This window comes from Oncorhynchus masou, chromosome 24 (assembly GCF_036934945.1).
Source record: "Oncorhynchus masou masou isolate Uvic2021 chromosome 24, UVic_Omas_1.1, whole genome shotgun sequence".
Lineage (NCBI taxonomy): Eukaryota > Metazoa > Chordata > Actinopteri > Salmoniformes > Salmonidae > Oncorhynchus > Oncorhynchus masou.
The window spans coordinates 9,021,811-9,034,310 of NC_088235.1; the positions used below are offsets into that span (position 1 = coordinate 9,021,811).

The following is a 12,500-nucleotide window of genomic DNA, read 5'->3' on the forward strand; positions in this document are numbered from 1 at the left end:
ACGTTACAGCCATATTCTACTGGGGCAAGGTTCACCTTCCAACAGGACAACAACCCTAAGCACACAGCCAAGACAATGCAGGAGTGGCTTCGGGACAAGTCTCTGATTGTCCTTGAGTGACCTAGCCAGAGCCCGGACATCTCTGGAGAGACCTGAAAATAGCTGTGCCGAGACTCTCCCGATCCAACCTGACAGAGCTTGAGAGGATCTGCAGAGAAGAATGGGAGAAACTCCCCGAATACAGGTGTGCCAAGCTTGTAGCGTCACACCCAAGAAGACTCGAGGCTGTAATCACTACCAAGGGTGGTACAGAAAAGTACTGAGGAAAGGGTCTGAATACTTATGGAAATGTCATATTTGCAAAAATGTCTAAAAACTTGTTTTTAGTTTGTCATTATGGGGTATTGCGATGTCATTATGGGGTAATGTGATGTCATTGTGGGGTAAAGTGATGTCATTATGGGGTATTGTGATGTCATTATGGGGTAATGTGATGTCATTATGGGGTATTGTGATGTCATTATGGGGTATTGTGATGTCATGATGGGGTATTGTGGTGTCATTACGGGGTAATGTGATGTCATTATGGGGTAATGTGGTGTCATTATGGGGTAATGTGATGTCATTATGGGGTAATGTGATGTCATTGTGGGGTAAAGTGATGTCATTATGGGGTATTGTGATGTCATTATGGGGTAATGTGACGTCATTATGGGGTATTGTGATGTCATTATGGGGTATTGTGATGTCATGATGGGGTATTGTGGTGTCATTATGGGGTAATGTGATGTCATTGTGGGGTAATGTGATGTCATTGTGGGGTAATGTGATGTCATTATGGGGTAATGAGTGTAGATTGATTAGTGAAAAAAACGTATTGAATCCATTTTTAGAACAAGGCTGTAGCGTATCAACATGTGGGTAAAGGGTCTGAATACATTGTAGGCAGCAAGGGACTTGACCTATGAGACAGCCTACAAGGCGGCACTCTGACTCATCAGCCTCGGAGGCTGAAATGGGATCTGATCAGCCTGTCAGGAATGGCTCTCTCCCACTGCACATATAAATATATCCATAAAACATGAAGTCGTTTTACACATCATGTAACGCTAGCAATCAACATAGATAACAAGACTACCTAGCTGCGTTGTTCCATGCATGCAATTGACTGTGGTCTTGGGGGCTGCACTCAGCCTTGGAGACAGACTGTCTTGTCAGGCATCGTTCAGGGTTTAAATGACCCACGAGCTCATTGCGATCAACGCTGCCACAGGGCTCCTTGATGAGGTGGTTATCGTGCATCTGAACAGCGGTACTTTTCATTATCTCCTGATCTCGACAAAAACAACTCTTATGTTGCGATCACAGTAAAAGTATTCTGGTGAGGTTCCTAGCATACATCACCGGGAAGACTGTTAAACCACGTGATGTTACTGAGAAATAGTCAGAGTCTATTACTGTAAGTCCAAAAGGCTTGTCCAGCATTGGCTTTATGTTCAATACATTTACGTAATAAAGCAACACGGAGAGCAGGCTTCATATGCCCATGCATTACCCTCCACAGATCAATACGCAACTATATACATCCACTGTATCCACTTATCACTTGTCAACGTGAGAGAGCACTCTAGCAAGGAGAGAGACGTCCTTCCAGAGAGAGAGAGAGAGAGAGACGTCCTTCCAGAAAGAGAGAGAGAGAGAGACGTCCTTCCAGAAAGAGAGAGAGAGAGAGAGACGTCCTTCCAGAGAGAGAGAGAGACGTCCTTCCAGAGAGAAAGAGAGACGTCCTTCCAGAAAGAGAGAGAGAGACGTCCTTCCAGAGAGAGAGAGAGAGAGAGACGTCCTTCCAGAGAGAGAGAGAGAGACGTCCTTCCAGAGAGAGAGAGAGAGACGTCCTTCCAGAAAGAGAGAGAGAGAGAGAGAGACGTCCTTCCAGAAAGAGAGAGAGAGACGTCCTTCCAGAAAGAGAGAGAGAGACGTCCTTCCAGAAAAGAGAGAGAGACGTCCTTCCAGAAGAGAGAGACGTCCTTCCAGAGAGAGAGAGAGAGACGTCCTTCCAGAAAGAGAGAGAGAGAGACGTCCTTCCAGAAAGAGAGAGAGAGAGACGTCCTTCCAGAAAGAGAGAGAGAGACGTCCTTCCAGAAGAGAGAGAGAGAGAGAGAGAGAGAGACGTCCTTCCAGAAAGAGAGAGAGAGAGAGAGAGAGACGTCCTTCCAGAAAGAGAGAGAGAGAGAGAGAGAGAGCGACGTCCTTCCAGAGAGAGAGAGAGAGAGACGTCCTTCCAGAAAGAGAGAGAGAGACGTCCTTCCAGAAAGAGAGAGAGAGAGAGAGAGAGAGAGAGAGACGTCCTTCCAGAAAGAGAGAGAGAGACGTCCTTCCAGAAAGAGAGAGAGAGAGAGAGAGAGAGACGTCCTTCCAGAAAGAGAGAGAGAGAGAGACGTCCTTCCAGAAAGAGAGAAAGAGAGAGAGACGTCCTTCCAGAAAGTAAGAGAGAGAGACATTTCTGAGCAACCAAACAAATGGTAGTGTGTCAAGTGGAACAGAATATACACACCATTATTTCAGAGAGCAGATGAGACAAATGACACTGTGTGAGATGTAAATACACTTCTCCTGGAGAGAGAGAGAGAGAAAAGATAGAGAGAGAATAGAAAGCGAGAGAGAGGGAGAGAAAGAGGGAGAGAAAGAGAGAGAATAGGTAGGGAGAGAGAGAAAGAGAGAGAATAGGTAGGGAGAGAGAGAAAGAGAGAGAATAGTTAGGGAGAGAGAGAAAGAGAGAGAATATGTAGGGAGAGAAAGAATAGGTAGGGAGAGAGAGAAAGAGAGAGAATAGGTATGGAGAGAGAGAAAGAGAGAAAATAGGTAGGGGAGAGAGAGAGAGAGCAAGAGGGAGAGAAAGAGAGAGAGAATAGATATGGAGAGAGAGAGAAAGAGAGAAGGAGAAATAATAGATAGGGAGAGAAAGAGAGAGAGTGAGAGAGAGAGAGAGAGAGAGAGGAGAGGAGAGAGAGAAAGAGAGAAAATAGGTAGGGAGAGAGAGAGAGAGAGCAAGAGGGAGAGAAAGAGAGAGAGAATAGATATGGAGAGAGAGAGAAAGAGAGAAGGAGAGATAATAGATAGGGAGAGAAAGAGAGAGAGTGAGAGAGAGAGAGAGAGAGAGAGAGAGGAGAGGAGAGAATAGATAGGGAGAGAAAGAGAGAGAATAGATAGGGAGAGAAAGAGAAAGAAAGAGAGAGAGAGAGAGGAGAGAATAGATAGGGAGAGAGAGAGAGAAAGCGAGAGAGAGAGAGAGAGAGAGAGAGAGGAGAGAATAGATAGGGAGAGAAAGCGCGAGAGAGAGAGAGAGAGAGAGGAGAGGAGAGGAGAGAATAGATAGGGAGAGAGAGAGAATAGAACACGCACCATTGTAAATACAACACATATCTATGCTTATTTATTTTATCTTGTGTCCTTTACCATTTGCACATTGTAAAAACACTGTATATATATATATATATAATATGACATTTGTAATGTCTTTATTGTTTTGAAACTTCTGTATGTGTGATGTCTACTGTTATTTTTTATTGTTTATTTCACTTTATATATTATATACCTTACTTGCTTTGGCAATGTTAACACATGTTTCCCATGCCAATAAAGCCCCTTGAATTGAATTGAATTGAATTGAATAGATAGGGGAGAGAGAGAGAGACAGAGAGAGAGAGACAGAGACAGAGAGAGAGACAGAGAAAGAAAGAGAGAGAGAGAGGAGAGAATAGATAGAGAGAGAGAGGAGAGAATAGATAGGGAGAGAGAGAGAGAGAATATATAGGGAGAGAGAGACAGAGAGAGAGAGAGATAGATAGAGAGAGAGAAAGCAAGAGAGAGAGAGAGAGACAGAGAGACAGAGAGAGAGAGACAGAGAGAGAGAGAGAGAGAGAGAGGGGGAGAGAGAGAGAGACAGAGAGAGAGAGAGAGACAGAGAGAGAGATAGAGAGAGAGACAGAGAGAGAGACAGATAGAGAGATAGAGAGAGACAGAGAGAGAGAGACAGAGAGAGAGAGACAGAGAGAGATAGAGAGAGAGAGAGAGGTAGAAGGCTGTCTCATGTGATTGAAACAGTCTAAAATGTCCCCCTATTCTCTATACAGTGCACTACATGGCCCCCGATTCCAGTATATACCAGTGAAGATATTTAACAGGTACACAGTACATGTTAAAGACAGATGTGTCCAGTATATTCCAGTGAAGATATTTAACATGTTAAAGACAGATGTGTCCAGTATATACCAGTGAAGATATTTAACATGTTAAAGACTGATGTGTCCAGTATATACCAGTGAAGATATTTAACATGTTAAAGACAGATGTGTCCAGTATATTCCAGTGAAGATATTTAACATGAACTCAGTCCATGTTAAAGACAGATGTGTCCAGTATATACCAGTGAAGATATTTAACATGTTAAAGACAGATGTGTCCAGTATATACCAGTGAAGATATTTAACATGTTAAAGACAGATGTGTCCAGTATATACCAGTGAAGATATTTAACATGTTAAAGACAGATGTGTCCAGTATATACCAGTGAAGATATTTAACATGTTAAAGACAGATGTGTCCAGTATATACCAGTGAAGATATTTAACATGTTAAAGACAGATGTGTCCAGTATATTCCAGTGAAGATATTTAACATGAACTCAGTCCATGTTAAAGACAGATGTGTCCAGTATATACCAGTGAAGATATTTAACATGTTAAAGACAGATGTGTCCAGTATATACCAGTGAAGATATTTAACATGTTAAAGACAGATGTGTCCAGTATATACCAGTGAAGATATTTAACATGTTAAAGACAGATGTGTCCAGTATATACCAGTGAAGATATTTAACATGTTAAAGACAGATGTGTCCAGTATATACCAGTGAAGATATTTAACATGTTAAAGACAGATGTGTCCAGTATATTCCAGTGAAGATATTTAACATGAACTCAGTCCATGTTAAAGACAGATGTGTCCAGTATATACCAGTGAAGATATTTAACATGTTAAAGACAGATGTGTCCAGTATATACCAGTGAAGATATTTAACATGTTAAAGACAGATGTGTCCAGTATATTCCAGTGAAGATATTTAACATGTTAAAGACAGATGTGTCCAGTATATACCAGTGAAGATATTTAACATGTTAAAGACTGATGTGTCCAGTATATTCCAGTGAAGATATTTAACATGTTAAAGACAGATGTTTCCAGTATATACCAGTGAAGATATTTAACAGAAGAGCATGTGGAAGCTCTGGGTATTCATTTTAAGCGTCATATTGTGTCGTGTATCCAACCAGACACTCTCCCAAAGTAACAAGGTTGTTTCACAACGAGGCAAATTAAAAAAGTAAATTTGATGCTGCGGCTCTGCATATCATGATGCAAATTCAGCAAATCCTAACTCATTTCACTGATAAAACTACAGATGTTGTACTTGTTGGATGATGACAGAACCCGGTGTTGTATTCCCCACAGCCAGATGGGAAAAACATAAATGATCACATTTCTTTACAGTTTCAGTTCCACAGGCATCCACCTGGCACTGTAGATTACAACACGTAGTATGTGTTAAACCCTGTTTAATATTACCGTAAGAGACCGAGTACATGTTCATGACCTTGTAGATTACAACACGTAGTATGTGTTAAACCCTGTTTAATATTACCGTAAGAGACAGAGTACATGTTCATGACCTTGTAGATTACAACACGTAGTATGTGTGAAACCCTGTTTAATATTACCGTAAGAGACCGAGTACATGTTCATGACCTTGTAGATTACAACACGTAGTATGTGTGAAACCCTGTTTAATATTACCGTAAGAGACCGAGTGCACGTTCATAACCTTGTAGATTACAACACGTAGTATGTGTTAAACCCTGTTTAATATTACCGTAAGAGACCGAGTACATGTTCATAACCTTGTAGATTACAACACGTAGTATGTGTTAAACCCTGTTTAATATTACCGTAAGAGACCGAGTACACGGTCATAACCTTGTGTTACATTCAAAGGTACAATGCATCTGTTTTTTATATATATATATATATTTATTTTTTTATCTCAATACCAAATTATTTCTGGGTAACAATTAAGTACCTGTGATTGTTTATTTTTTTTCCACATTTGAATTGTAAACAAAGATAGCTTCAGCAAAGAGCAATTTCTCAAGAAAGAATTTAGCTAGGATTCTCTGGGAGTGGTCTGAGTGTGGAGGGGGAAACTGAAAACTAGCTGTTATTGGCAGAGAGGTTTAGAACTCTCTTTCTTATTGGTCCATTAAGTAATTTACTGATGTCACCAGGCACGCCCAAAACTCCATCCTACCAAAACAGTCTTTTCCAACAGCTCTTACACTCTAAGGGCATTATCATCATTTTCAGAGTCTTATTCAAAACCCATAGTGTAGATTTACATACAAAACGCAGGAAAATCACATTTTTGACTGCACTGGGCCTTTAACTTAATAGACTGCTGAGTTCACCTTGATAACCCTGTATAACAGGGGTGTCAAACATACATTGTGAGGGGGTCCAAACCGGCCCGCGGTTTGATAATAGCATAGGGGGGGGGGGGGGCATTTCTGCATCAATTGGTCATACAATTATGTCACAACAATAGACAAACAGTCATCAAATCAAATGTAGAGACAGAGAGAGAGAGACAGAGAGATAGAGAGAGGTAGAAGGCTGTCTCATGTGATTGAAACTGGCTAATAATCACTGTCCAGCTGGCTAATAATCACTGTGCAGTCAATGGACCTACATTCATACGGTCTGACTGTCCAACTGGCCAATAATCACTGTGCAGTCAATGGACCTACATTCATACAGGTTGACTGTCCAACTGGCTAATAATCACTGTCCAGCTGGCTAATAATCACTGTCCAGCTGGCTAATAATCACTGTCCAGCTGGCTAATAATCATTGTGAACAGTCAATGGACCTACATTCGTATGGTTTGACTGTCCAGCTCGCGCGCTAATAATTACTAGACAGTCAGGGAGCATAAAAATTTCCGCAAAATATGGATAGAGGACTACTTTTTTGCAAATTTTTAGGAAATAAAATCTAATTTTAGTGCGGTCCTCCGGACCTCGTTGAAGACGAAATCGTACCCGGGGGTAAAATGAGTTTGACATCCCTGCTGTATAATATTACTGTAAGACACTGTGTAGAGTTCACCTTGATAACGCTGTATAACATTACCGTAAGAGACTGTGTAAAGTTCACCTGAATAACCCTGCATTACCTTACCGTAAGAGACTGTGTAGAGTTCACCTGAATAACCCTGCATTACCTTACCGTAAGAGACTGTGTAGAGTTCACCTGAATAACCCTGCATTACCTTACCGTAAGAGACTGTGTAGAGTTCACCTGAATAACCCTGCATTACCTTACCGTAAGAGACTGTGTAAAGTTCACCTGAATAACCCTGCATTACCTTACCGTAAGAGACTGTGTAGAGTTCACCTGAATAACCCTGCATTACCTTACCGTAAGAGACTGTGTAAAGTTCACCTGAATAACCCTGCATTACCTTACCGTAAGAGACTGTGTAAAGTTCACCTGAATAACCCTGCATTACCTTACCGTAAGAGACTGTGTAGAGTTCACCTTGATAACCCTGCATTACCTTGCCGTAAGAGACTGTGTAGAGTTCACCTTGATAACCCTGCATTACCTTACCGTAAGAGACTGTGTAGAGTTCACCTTGATAACGCTGTATAATATTACCGTAAGAGACTGTGTAGAGTTCACCTTGATAACCCTGCATTACCTTACCGTAAGAGACTGTGGAGAGTTCACCTCGATAACCCTGCATTACCTTACCGTAAGAGACTGTGTAGACTTCACCTTGATAACCCTGCATTACCTTACCGTAAGAGACTGTGTAGACTTCCCCTTGATAACCCTGCATTACCTTGACGTCAGTGAAACCCAGCTAGTTGCTATACATCCTTTAATCAAAGTCAACAACACAGACCGAACAGACTTTGTTTCAAAGGTATTTTGTTTTTGTTAAGCTGAAGAGCAGCGAGCGAAAACACAAAGAAGCAGTTGAAACATCCAGTTGAGAAAGTTTATTCAGAAGTCAGTAGTGAATTGGAAACAGTCAATGTTACAGCGTTAAAATCCTATACAATGACGATGTATGATGGAGGAGGAGGGAGTTAGCTGTGTTCACTGCAAAGAAAACACAAACCTTACCCAGAAAATCAACGATAGGCAGATTCTCACATACCAATTCTTTATAGTCCCTGTCATTTAAAAACTTTAAAAAACATTATTTATTTTTTTTGTTGGGGGGGGGGGGTATAATTGCAAACCTGTTAATCTAATGCAATGTTAATACAAAATAAAAGTCATGATAAATTCCACATTAAAAAAAATGAAATGAAAATAAAATCCTATATACAAACCTCTGTACAAATCGGGAATATGGATAGAAAAAGATGAACCACTGAATAAAATGGATGTTTTCTGTTACTATGGATACAAAAGATAAACCACAGAATAAAAAGCATGTTTTCTGTGACTATGTGCTCCCAGCTCCTAAGGGCAGGTGGGAGGGGTCAGAATGTTGGTCGTCACTCACCAGCCTGTCTATTGGTCAAAGACAGAACCAGAGAACGCTTCATTCACCTGGTTCTGATTCTATATTCATTTCACTCATTCTAAAGGTTCTATAGGTGGAACACGATCTCATAGCATTCTAAAGGCCTGAACTGGTATCACGTGGAGCAGGGAGTCCTAGATGGTAGATCGCATCAATAAATTCAGTGACCAGTAATCATGTGAAACTGCTTCACCTATCTACCTATGGTAGAGTAGACCGCATCATCACACTTGAGGCAAAATTGAAAAGGATCAATGAGGCTCTGCCACAAAATGGCACCCTATTCCCTACGTAGTGCACTACTTTTAACCAGAGCCCTATCGGCCGTGGTCAAAAGTAGTGCACTATATAGGGAATAGGGTGCCGTTTGGGACACGGACAAGATGAATGGCTCAATAAGGAGTGTTGCCTGAGTGAGATACTCTTCTTCCACTCCTGGTCAGACTGCGGCTGTTTCCCCAAATGGCACCCTGTTCACTATATAGTGCCCTACGTTTGCCCAGAACCCGATGGTGAAAAGTAGTCCACTATTGGAACTAGGTCGCCATTTTGTTAACGCAGCCTTGTGTTGAGCGGGGATGAGGGGGGGATGAGGGAGGGGGGGATTGCAGAGGGGAAAGAACCTTGTGTGTTTTAAATCGGGTGTCTTAATGTCATTGTTTATTGTACAATTCCTGAATCGATGGAGGCTTGTTTCCTGGTGGTCTTAGGGGGAGGGGGAGGAGGGGTCTTGCTGGGAAGAGGAGGTGGCAAATGCTGTTCAAAAAAGAAGAGAGAGAATACAGAAATATTAAGCCACATTTATAAGACATTATAAAGGCTTACACATCCTTATAACATGTTGTGAAGCTTTAAACTCAGCTTACACATCCTTATGACACGTTGTGAAGCTTTAAACTCAGCTGATACATCCTTAAAAACACGTTGTGAAGCTTTAAACTCAGCTGATACATCCTTATGACACGTTGTGAAGCTTTAAACTCAGCTTACACATCCTTATGACACGTTGTGAAGCTTTAAACTCAGCTGATACATCCTTATGACACATTGTGAAGCTTTAAACTCAGCTGACACATCCTTATGACACCTTGTGAAGCTTTAAACTCAGCTGACACATCCTTATGACACATTGTGAAGCTTTAAACTCAGCTTATACATCCTTATAACACCTTGTGAAGCTTTAAACTCAGCTTACACATCCTTATAACACCTTGTGAAGCTTTAAACTCAGCTTATACATCCTTATAACACCTTGTGAAGCTTTAAACTCAGCTTATACATCCTTATAACACCTTGTGAAGCTTTAAACTCAGCTTACACATCCTTATGACACCTTGTGAAGCTTTAAACTCGGCTTACACATCCTTAAAAACACCTTGTGAAGCTTTAAACTCGGCTTACACATCCTTAAAAACACCTTGTGAAGCTTTAAACTCGGCTTACACATCCTTATAACACGTTGTGAAGCTTTAAACTCAGCTTATACATCCTTATAACACCTTGTGAAGCTTTAAACTCAGCTGACACATCCTTATGACACGTTGTGAAGCTTTAAACTCAGCTTATAGATCCTTATAACACCTTGTGAAGCTTTAAACTCAGCTTATACATCCTTATAACACCTTGTGAAGCTTTAAACTCAGCTTATACATCCTTATAACACCTTGTGAAGCTTTAAACTCAGCTTCAAGTAGATTAAAGAAAGAAACATCCTGGAAATGTAGCAGGTCATCTCACAACTCAGCAGTTAAAGATCCCTGAGATTCTGCTGCCAACATACTGACTCAAATCTCTAGCCACTTTAATAATGGAAACGTTGATGTAATAAACATATCACTGGCCACCTTGTATGTTTACATACCCTACATTACTCATCTCATATGTATATACTGTACTCTATAGCATCTACTGCATCTCGTCATCTTTATGTAATACATGTATCACTGGCCACCTTGTATGTTTACATACCCTACATTACTCATCTCATATGTATATACTGTACTCTATACCATCTACTGCATCTGGTCATCTTTATGTAATACATGTATCACTGGCCACCTTGTATGTTTACATACCCTACATTACTCATCTCATATGTATATACTGTACTCTATACCATCTACTGCATCTTTATGTAATACATGTATCACTAGCCACTTTAAACTATGCCACTTTGTTTACATACCCTACATTACTCATCTCATATGTATATACTGTACTCTACACCATCTACTGCATCTTTATGTAATACATGTATCACTAGCCACTTTAACTATGACACTTTGTTTACATACCCTACATTACTCATCTCATATGTATATACTGTACTCTATATCATCGACTGCATCCTTATGTAATACATGTATCACTAGTCACTTTAACTATGCCACTTTGTTTACATACTCATCTCATATGTATATACTGTACTCGATACCATCTACTGTATCTTGCCTATGCTGCTCTGCACCATCACTCATTCATATATCTTTATGTACATATTCTTTATCCCCTTACACTGTGTATAAGACAGTAGTTTAGGAATTGTTAGTTAGATTACTTGTTGGTTATTACTGCATTGTCGGAACTAGAAGCACAAGCATTTCGCTACACTCGCATTAACATCTGCTAACCATGTGTATGTGACCATTAACATCTGCTAACCATGTGTATGTGACCATTAACATCTGCTAACCATGTGTATGTGACCAATAACATCTGCTAACCATGTGTATGTGACCATTAACATCTGCTAACCATGTGTATGTGACCATTAACATCTGCTAACCATGTGTATGTGACCATTAACATCTGCTAACCATGTGTATGTGACCATTAACATCTGCTAACCATGTGTATGTGACCATTAACATCTGCTAACCATGTGTATGTGACCATTAACATCTGCTAACCGTGTGTACGTGACCATTAACATCTGATAACCATGTGTATGTGACCATTAACATCTGCTAACCATGTGTATGTGACCATTAACATCTGCTAACCGTGTGTATGTGACCATTAACATCTGCTAACCATGTGTATGTGACCATTAACATCTGCTAACCATGTGTATGTGACCATTAACATCTGCTAACCATGTGTATGTGACCATTTGATTTGAGATTCTGTGATAGGCTCCAGATATATAAATCAATATTTAGAACTGTACAATCCCAGGGACTCATCATCAAAATAATATAGTAGCAGGAAATCTCCTTTCGAATGATTTAACCTTCTAGGCTTGAGGCTGATGATTCAAGCACTTTGAGTGAAACTACAATCCAAGTAAATTCCTGTGTTTTTTTTACACAGTCAAGACTCATCTAATTAATTCCAGCATTCAACACCTGTCGATGTCCAAGGCTGTGACCGAAAATAAATAAAACACTGTGAAAAACACACCTGACCTTCTGAAACGTATACAGACAATGAGGTATTCACAATGACATCTAGTGACAATGAGGTATTCACAATGACATCTAGTGACAATGAGGTATTCACAATGACATCTAGTAACAATGAGGTATTCACAATGACATCTAGTGACAATGAGGTATTCACAATGACATCTAGTAACAATGAGGTATTCACAATGACATCTAGTGACAATGAGGTATTCACAATGACATCTAGTAACAATGAGGTATTCACAATGACATCTAGTGACAATGAGGTATTCACAATGACATCTAGTAACAATGAGGTATTCACAATGACATCTAGTAACAATGAGGTATTCACAATGACATCTAGTAACAATGAGGTATTCACAATGACATCTAGTGACAATGAGGTATTCACAATGACATCTAGTAACAATGAGGTATTCACAATGACATCTAGT

The 12,500-nt window shown here is 40.2% G+C and overlaps 2 protein-coding genes across 2 annotated transcripts in view; one reads left to right on the plus strand and one right to left on the minus strand.

Annotated features, from left to right (window-relative positions):
• Positions 1-12,500, plus strand: part of LOC135513383 (dedicator of cytokinesis protein 1-like) — a 1,066,221-nt gene that overhangs the window by 95,239 nt on the left and 958,482 nt on the right.
• Positions 8,106-12,500, minus strand: part of LOC135511833 (dedicator of cytokinesis protein 1-like) — a 513,132-nt gene continuing 508,737 nt past the window's right edge. Inside the window, exon 38 of the mRNA XM_064933315.1 lies at positions 8,106-9,412. Coding sequence (XP_064789387.1) covers positions 9,317-9,412 — 96 coding nt within the window. The 3' untranslated portion in view covers positions 8,106-9,316. The remainder of the gene's footprint in view (positions 9,413-12,500) is intronic.